Raw genomic sequence first — 9,423 nt, forward strand, 5'->3', positions numbered from 1 at the left:
CAGCTATACTGTCTGGGACACAGGCAATGTTGATAGTGGCAAGCAGGGCGAGGGGCAGCTGTGCAAGGAGAGCGGAGTCAATACTTAAAAGAGAAGAAATCCAACAAGTAGAAAGGATCTTTTTTATTTCAGGGACTCAGTTTACAGATTTTCAATGACATCTAGAGATTGTGGGGTTTGGTTTTTTTTTAATTTAAGTCATTTAATGTAATCTGCTGACAAATTAGCTGTTATCATGAGAGATGACCAGGCAAAGTTCTCTGGGAGTTACTGTGCTATCACAACAGGGCTCAGTGTATGTGAAGAGTCTGTCTGTTACTTCTTTCCTCTGGTCTGCCAAAACTTATTTGCATCTGGTCCTGGGTGGCGATTTTGATGAGAGATACCATCTCAGAAAGAAGCTGGACCATTTAGAGATGATTTCTGCAAAATAAGGGCAGAAACACATGAAGCAAGAAAGATCGGCATGATTTCACTAGTTCAGCAGCAAGAACTATGGTTTAGGTCCCTTTTCTGCCACCACCTTTCACAGTTGCTAGTCTTGGGCTTGGCTGGATGTGCGCTCAAAATGGGCTGAGTATAGGCCCCTTCTATCCCTGTGGCTCAGTCTTTATGCCTAAACCCCAGTGTATTTACTGTTTCTCTGCCTCTTGGGCTGACGGTAGCTTTCATGTGTTAGCCCTGCAGCGGTTGCTGGGCAGGTGCTGTGAAGCAGTACAGTCTAAGGGAGCAATCCAGATATGGCAGGTTTTTTCGTCACTTAGGGAAACGGAAGCATATGGTTAACCCCGGAGGAACAGCAGAACTCGGGCTCATTCTTTTCTTAAGCTCCACCCACCTTTTAGTGAGGTGGGAAGAAGCTGAGATTTGTAGACTGAGGTTACTTTTCAGATTGAGCTCCTTTCTGCATTTCCTTTTCCCAGTGGGCATAAAGACTGCAGAGGTTTGCAGCAGCAACCCAGCTAGTTGTTGTAACGATAAGTAAGGTAATGTAATGATGAGAAGATAGCCTCGTGCTATCTTCTGCATCTAGACAGCTGAGATGCAATTAAAACTTTGGGTAGGAAGGCACAAAAGCTTTATGACAATCTCTCCTGACAGGCTAGCAGCTTAGCTTACGAGTGGTCAGAGCGCCCTCCGTAATGTTTTCAGAATACTCTTCTGGCCAGTTGCCATCCGCCTGACTGAATTGGGTGATAGTGGGCCATTCTTCCAGCAAAATAGCTGCACTATTTGGAGACAGGCACGAGCATGTTATTTTGGAATCTATTCCCCGAGTGTGGCTGACGGGAGAAGCGGAAGTGCCCATGCGCGGTGGCGGGGGGCTGTATCTGGTCAAAGCGCTGGTTTGCAGGGCGGCCTGCAGTGGTGTTCCCATCGCTGGGTGCGGTAGGAGTGGGTAAGGCTGGATGCATGCAGGCTGCAACATGCGTTTGCGTCAGACAGTGCCCTGCATGGGCATGCTTTGGGCTTCTCTGCAAGAGCTACACACAGCTCATCTTCTGCTGAGCAAATGTCACCATTAATTGCAGGCACACGGTTATTTGTCTGTCCTTCTTGCCTCTCTTCCCATTGTTCCTTTCTTCCCTCCTCCCCCCCCATCCCCCGCCCCCCATATATCTTCTGCACTATGAGCCTTCCCTGCTCAGCCCAGTTTCTCCTATTCTGTGTCAGTCTGTTTCTAACCTGCAGCTACTCCGTCTCTTCTCTTCCCTGCTCCCATTAGGATCTGTTTCAGGTACTGTCTCTCTCTTTTTTTACCTCTTTACTGTCCCGTTTCCCTTCCTTTCTCTGCATTCAGCACATCCACTCATGCAACCTCCTCTGTCTGATCCGTCATCCTTGTCTTTCTCTCTGTTCATCCTCCTTGCTCCCACATTTCTCCCACGAGGTGAAGTTTTGGGTTCTGATCACCTGGCCCTTACTCAGATTTTAAATTCCCGCTCCCATACAGCGTGGACCTGGGCCCCAGACACCTTCTTAAAGCCTTGGGCGTTTTCTCAGGCATGATTGGCAGGCAACGGACTATGAAGTGCTCCTAGTAAATGGTCTGTTTTCTTTATTTCCAGTCTGGTGCTGCTGGTCATTCTCAATATGATGCTGTTCTACAAACTCTGGATGTTAGAATATACTACGCAGACGCTCACGGCATGGCAGGGCTTGCGGCTACAGGAAAGGTACTGTCACACCTGCTTTGTCTTTGCCTCTTCTTGCATGTTTCCTGTGGTTGTTAGAGGCTTTCCCAGAATGCCAAAGCCTTAGGCTTTCTTGCAGATTGCTTCCTTTTTGTGTAAAACAGATGAAGCGGGTAGTTAGCTGACGCTGCGGGGCCAAGAGCATTTCCAGATCTGAAACTGCTGAACAGTCGGCAGCAGAAGACAGTGAGTTAAGGCAACCTCTGCTTCTTCCCAGCATCCCATGTAATGGAGGATGCTGCATGAATAAATGTTTTGCAATCTTGGGCCAAGATGATCACCTCCCCTCCTTTGATGGCTAAACTTCCCTCTGTATGAAAAGCAGTGTCTTAGAAAGAACCCTTTGTACTCAGAGGAGAATTTGGGCCTGTGACACACAATCAACTTAGGTAAGTGTTTTGAAAGGGTGTGGGTCCAGATATCAACAAGTTGTTAGAGCATGGGAGGAAGAGAGAGATCTCTAGGAGGAGACAGGGTGCTCCTTAATGACCTAAGCGTTCCCTGGCAGTACTAGAGGATAAGCAGTGAAGTGTGATTGTAGATTGACTTAGTTCCTTTAATAATTGGTAGCGTGAAACCTTGTCTAAAGCTTTTTGGACATCCTATTTCAGTATAGTGTCCACTTGGTGTGTGCTGAGATGCGTAGAGCTCTAGGCTGTATGGCCGCACTTCCCCTTTTCCAGAAATGTGCCGAAAGCCTCCAGACCAGACTGAATTTATTGTTGGGATTGGTCTTTATTATATGGACTCCCGCATCTTGTCTAGGGTCAAAGGCAGACCTGCCAGTCTGCATTTCCCAGGATGCGCTCCAGAGCATCTTTTTGTAGATGGCATTTACGGTGGTGACCTGATGTCCCATAGTTGTTTGCTTACAATGATAGCCAGCAATTTTGTGTTTTGAATTCCTTCTGGCATTTTTAGGCGAATGCTTTTTTTTAACGTATGTAAGTAAGTGCTAAGTATCCTGCCTGAATCGTCTCTTCTCTATTTTCAGAGGTTGAGAACATCCCGAGTCCACTTTGCTAAGGTGTTTTTCTCCCCTTATGTCCCCTTTCTGGCTGCACTTTTGTGCCGTCACAGTTATTCCCTTGCCAAGTTAGGTTTGACTTTAAGCATCCACAGCCACATGCTACTGTCATGATGACTTTTTTGGCATGATTTGTCTGATGTTACGGGCTTCGTCATTTCTCCTCATTAAGGAAGGGAATTACTATTTTCCCCATAACAGCCCTGCTACTTTCCCACGGATAGATACATTAAGTGATTTTGCCTGCTTGATCTTCTTCTGGCACTCTTGGTATTTATTTGGACAACTACAATGTAGTATTTAAGCATAGGACTTGTATGGTGCTTGTAATGTGCAGGTACTGGAATTATATGGGTAGCTCTATTCCACCCACCTCCCCCGCCCCCCTGCACAGGTAACTTCCTTGTGTTGCAGCCGTGATTGCTGTGGAAGTAGACTGAACCCGTCTGCTGGGTCAAAGGCTAGGTGTGCTTAGAAGCATTCCGTTTGAGGCTCTGAAGACATTTTTTTCCATATCTGGTTCTACTGAGACTTAAGTTCTCTGTGGGCAGGGGCAGTCAGCAGTCCCCCAAACTAAGTACCAATCCTAAGTATGTAGCCTCTTCCCTCAGACAGGGAAAGGAGTCTTTTTTAGTAGTAGAGTGTTACTTATTAGAGACTAGAATTATTGACCGTGGGGAGGGGGTCCATTTTCTTTACTTGTGTTGTTTTTTTATTGATATGCTTAATTAACATTTCTTTGTTTTATCTCCAGGTCTGGAGCCAGCTGAGCAGGGCAGATGCAAGCACTGAAGGCACGGAGGGGAGGATCGCCAGGACTGGCTGCCCAGAGCTGCCGCTCGGGGCCGTGTGATGGGCCTCGGGCAGGAGGTTGAAGCTTGGCTGGGCTGAGGCAAGGATAAATCTCAGTCAGGCAGAGCAACGCGAGGAGCGCAGTCAAGGCAGTTAGCGCGGCAGCAGCACCCCACTCTGCCCATTTGCTAAGGTAAGAGGGCAACAGGTTAGACTGTTACATGACATTGCCAGGGAGAAAGGAGGAACTTACCCAAGAAGTGAGTTCTGGCTGCAGATGAGCTCTCACTAACACAGGGACTTCCATAAAAGACGCTTGAAAATCCCTACTGTAGCCTGCGAGGAGGGATTCAGCTATGTTAGAAACCAGCAGAGCCCAAAGAGTTAAGCAGAAGACAAAGTAGGAAAGACTTTTAGCTATGTTAGAAAGTAGCATGACATAGCTATCTGAACTGGGGGCATGCAAAAGTAAAGAGCCATACCTCTCAGGAGAAACGGGCAGAGTGGGGTGCCACTGCCGCGCCTTCCTGCTGACGCCAACTGCCTTGACTCTGCTCCTCGTCGCTACGCTCCTTGTGTCGCTCTGCTCGACTGAGATTTATCCTTGCCTTGGCCCAGCCAAGCTCAACCTCCTGCCTGAGGCCCGTCACACAGCCCTGAGTGGCAGCTCTGAGCAGCCAGTCCTGGTGATCCTCCCATCAGCGCCTTGAGTGCTTGCCCTGATTCTGCTCCACTCAGCAGCCTCCAGCCTTGTTCTGGAGGAGTAATTGGGCCTGAAGGGAGGGGCTTGATACCTACGCTTACCTGCCATTAAAAAAAGAGCCAGTGCTGCTATTACTCAATAAAGAGAAAGCCTTGTATTAAATAAAGACTGACACAGCATGTCTCGAAAAAAACAAATCACAGAAACTGTACAGGGCTACCTGTCCCACAGCGTTAGAGTTGCATTGCATTATTCCCCACAACGGCCACCTTTCAGTATAGGTGTCTCCCAAGCAATGAGAGCACACTGCGTTCTGTCCTCATGTTGCCCTCTGGCAAATGGGCCTTCGGTTCAACCCACGCTACAACTTCTGCAAAAGGCACATCTTTGCTATTGATTAATTAATTACCATGGTTAAGACATAAGAGTAATATTGGTATCCAATTTAGGAAAATACTAAGCACATTTAAATGCACTTTTGCTCAAGAAAACCTGTCCCTTTAGGGTGAAAAGATTAGCCAGAAACTGATACAATCTACACGCCCCCTCAAATCCACTTTGCTCCTCCTTGACTTCAGGTTCCCTAGATTCACTCTTGCTCATATTCTGCCTGACAGGTTACCCCAGTCTCAGACAGAATGGGCCCAGTTACTAGAATCTCAGCAGAAGTATCATGACTCAGAGCTACAAAAATGGCGTGAGATCATCAAATCCTCGGTGATGCTTCTAGACCAGGTGAGACCGCACGGCCAGTTGGCGCTGTGACTAGAGGGTCACCGTGTCCTCCCAGCCACCCGCCCGCAATCCTTCAGCCTTACCTGGTTCCACTGTAGTCCATCAGGTGCGTCACCCCTGCCACCGTCTCCCTTTAGGTCTGTCTTCTGACATAGCGGTGGGCAGCAGGTCCCAAGGGCTATTCGCAGGATACCGCAGCTTCTCTGTCACCTCATAGGGGTCCACACACATCAAGGAGAGAATTCTACAGGGCCAAACCCCTTATATTAGCACATCTTGTATCTAGACTCTGGCATCCCAGTTTGAAAAGCAAGTTTTTTTTACCTCAACCCTAGATTCATACGTAGCTTGCGTGGATGAAGGGGAGGCGCTCTGCATGGGCCCTTAATAGCACAAAGCTGGGGGTTTTGGTATCCGCTGCCTAAAGAGCCGGTTGTACACCGGGCTGCTTAGACCGGAGTTCGTAAATGAAAGCTGCTCTCCCCTGTGGAGAGAGCTGCTCACCCTGTACCTCGTTCTGCTCACCCCTTCTTTGTTATCTCGGAGAACGGTCTCTCACGGGCTCCCCTCAGTCCCCATTTGTACATCCCAGCCCTGACGCGGTCCTCCCAATGGTGTCGATACTTTACATGGAAGAAGGAGGCATCAATGGGGAAGGAAATCCCGAAGCGCTCTCACCTCTAGGATAGCATCACAGTGGAGAAATTTCTTGTCTTGCAGATGAAGGATTCACTAATAAATCTTCAGAATGGCATCGGGTCCCGGGACTTCGGGTCAGATCCAGAGGAGAAACGGAAACGTTTCCACTAACAGGCAGGAATGCAGGAGGCCAGAGGACGGTGTGCAATATATGTAAATAGGATATATAAATATATATATAAATATATATATATACACAGAATATAAATATATATTATATACAGATTTTAAGAGAAAAAAAAAAAAAGCCTACGTATCGAGAGGAAGGATTGACCTCCAACACTGGCTGAAATGGAGCGTCTCGGTGGTAGCGTGGTGTGTGTGTGTGTGGGAGGGCTGTGCTCTCCCGGCACTGAGGTGCACTTAGGGGTGCACCTAAGTGTGCTCCCCTGGGCCCTTGCACCACTCTTCTGTAATATTCCTGGCTGTCTGTTTGTCTGTCTGTCTGTTTTGTTTTTGTTGTTTCAAAGGGAAGCATCAGAGTGAGTGCCCTTCCCACCCCTCCCTGCGCATGAAGGTCCCCGATTGACTATATTTATCTATACGTATAAAGGGGACACTGTCAACTTTCTTACCTTGCTGGCTTCAGGACAGAGAGGTCTTGGTAATCGCCGTCAATCCCTTACAAAACTATTCCGCATTTGGAGAGGAGGCCTCTGGAAGAATTGCTGTAGGTCTGTAGAGAGTGGGTCTCACTGGCAATCACCTTCTATACTTCTTGGAGCAGAAATACAATTTGCTGTCATGATGGCCAGCCTGGTTCAGAGAGCAAAGCACAGAATGTAAACGAGCTGAAGCGCTTTCTCCAAACACTATAGTTTGCTGCCTCCTGTTATTGATACTGCATTAATAGCCAAGGAGATGGTGGGAAGTATCTACCCACAAGGTACGTGGACGGAGGAGAGCCACACCACAGAAAGCACACTTCCCTTCCCTTTGACAGTGTCCCCTTTACCTTTTCTGTAGTTCTCTGCTTTCTACGTGCTTGGGCACCTGCTATTAAGCCATCCCTGCGCTGAAGATCTACATCGGTGCTGAAAGGGCTACTACCTGTGCGACTTCCCGCGATAGGGGGGGTACCCCAACTTAAAAAGAAAACCAAAATTAGTATTTCTTTGCAACTGCTCCCGCTACCCTGCTCAGCAAATTTCCCTCCTGCCCCTGGTCTGCCAGACCATTTTGCTGTTATCACCTAGCCCTTACCTTGTCTTATAAACTCTGCGGGAAAACGTCAGGGAGACAAAAGAACAACTTCCTTTCCTTCACTGGGATATTTATGACTGCATCTATACAGCAACAAGGCCTCTGAAAGTCCAGGAGAGGTTAGGAAGGGTCATGGGGACCAGAAAAGACAAGAAAAAAGGGACCGTCAGTGGGTGGCAGGATAGATCTGGAGGGATGTCCACAGTGTGAGGTATCTGACTGGTATCTCTCATAAGCTGGATAGCAAAGTATTTGCTCTGTAAGCAAGTCAGGTGGTAGAGCTACATTAAAAAGACAATATACCTTTTTACTTGTTCTGGGGGATAATTCCAGACTCCCATTAGCAGCCAAATGAGGAAGAGGGGCAGCAGAGGCTGCGCTGTGCGGTGTACCAAACGCCACTGTGACTGGTTGGGGTGCAAGGTACTTGTTGGAATGTTTAATAAATGCTTTCTCATCTTACCCAGCCAGGTAGATTAGGTGACATGTGAGGCCCTCAAGCTCCACCTTGTCCAACACCAGGATTTTTCCACCTTCTGAATTGCATATTCCCCTTATGGAAATGGTGCAGTTCTAGCTCATCTATTGTCTCTAGCTCCAATGGGCACTGAAAGAGCAGGGGGCATAAGGGTGAGTAACTTGTCTTTGTATCTCCGTACAAGAAACTCTCATCCGCACAGCTGGGTGACAAAGTGGAATTTAAGGAAAACCCTCACAAGCTCCTGCTCGTGCATTCCAATTAGGGAAAGGTATGTGGAAGTAAGCTGCTGATTTCGCCCAACCTGCCTACAATTTTCATGACCAAGTGCTAAACACAATATGTCCTGCAGAAGAAGACTTGCATTTGAAGGAGTGCGGATGAAGACGGGTTGTGAAAAAGACATTTAAGAGTGTGAAAGCAAGGTACAACTGGGAAAAACATGCCTCGGCAACTAGAGAGTAATGTGTATTTATGACTATTATTTATTTAATTTAATGCTGCTGACTACTGTACTGCTCCCTGACTTGTTTCCAGGGAGGCTGCTGAAATGGCTACTGTACAATGAAACTGAGGTGCTAGTGCCTGGGAAGGGCATTCTGTGGCTCATCTCGGGACAGGAGGACCCCGACTCCCCGCTGTGACTTGCCACACTGGCCAAGAATCCTGTTTCCCCATTAGTCACTCCCACAATTACTAAGCACAGAAAAATCCCCTGCTGCCCATCTTCCCCTTTTCTAGAATTTAATTCCAAGCACCAAGAAAGAAGACAGAGAGGAAGCCCTGTGCTTGCCACCTTGCCCATACCAGAAAAGAAAAAGGCCACATCTTGAGAGAGAAGCCTGGAATGTGGGGTCTCTGCCTCCTGGCCAGGAGGGTTTTGTGCACAGATGGACGTAACCCATTGAGAGGCAGGGAAACCCACCTGTCCGAAGGGTCGAAAATAAATGCTAGTGATCAGAGTTGGTTCCTTACCAATTTCACATTTTCTTGCTAGTTACGGAGGCCATTTGCTCACCCGTGCATCCTTCTTCCTCTGCAGCATTCTTCCAGGTTGCTGTTGCGTTAGGTTTGGGATGTTCCCGCTGACATGGCTTCCTTGGGCTCGGCCCTAGAGACAGAATTGCACAAGCTCTGTTAAATTAATGCGAGGCCACGCAGAGGCAGCTATAACAATCATCTCAAGCACTCATATTTATTCTGCCTGCATGTTACTTTAAACTGGGTTTAACATGTTTGACATATATCCTGACACACAGCTACGTTATATCCTTCAATAGAGCATAAGGGTGGTGGTCACCAAACAGAACCTTGTACATGCAGCGTCCTTCAGACCGAGGAAGGTTTCTCTTTGAGGTCTTAGGTTTCTTTTTCTCAGATTCCTAGTTATTTACTTTCTTTTTTGCCACCTGGCAGCAAGTCTGGCTTGGAGTTGAATAGGATTCATGATCTTTTATTGCCTCTTAATTTAATCACAGTAGTAATAAAAGAGAAAAAAGCAAGGTCTTTTTCTTAAGGCAAGACCCGCAATGGCACTAAAGGTGAGGGCTTAAACAAAACCTCGGCATGTTTTCACCTAGATGCCTTCTGC

General features: G+C 47.5%; 1 protein-coding gene and 1 long non-coding RNA gene across 3 annotated transcripts in view; one reads left to right on the plus strand and one right to left on the minus strand.

The window, feature by feature from the left end:
- Positions 1 to 9,176, plus strand: part of GRAMD1B (GRAM domain containing 1B) — a 44,986-nt gene extending 35,810 nt beyond the window's left edge. For both annotated transcript variants that reach the window (XM_075172975.1, XM_075172976.1), the window contains 3 exons: positions 2,070 to 2,177; positions 5,335 to 5,452; positions 6,173 to 9,176. In XM_075172975.1, coding sequence (XP_075029076.1) covers positions 2,070 to 2,177; positions 5,335 to 5,452; positions 6,173 to 6,262 — 316 coding nt within the window. In that variant the 3' untranslated portion in view covers positions 6,263 to 9,176. The remainder of the gene's footprint in view (positions 1 to 2,069; positions 2,178 to 5,334; positions 5,453 to 6,172) is intronic.
- Positions 77 to 6,907, minus strand: LOC142092689 (uncharacterized). Its single transcript, XR_012677155.1, has 6 exons — positions 6,727 to 6,907; positions 6,131 to 6,258; positions 5,536 to 5,696; positions 4,497 to 4,818; positions 4,268 to 4,350; positions 77 to 423 (listed from the first exon to the last, which is right to left on the minus strand). It is a non-coding gene; the product is annotated as an uncharacterized LOC142092689 (long non-coding RNA).
- Positions 9,177 to 9,423: the final 247 nt, after the last annotated feature.

This window comes from Calonectris borealis, chromosome 24 (assembly GCF_964195595.1).
Source record: "Calonectris borealis chromosome 24, bCalBor7.hap1.2, whole genome shotgun sequence".
In the NCBI taxonomy this organism is placed as follows: domain Eukaryota; kingdom Metazoa; phylum Chordata; class Aves; order Procellariiformes; family Procellariidae; genus Calonectris; species Calonectris borealis.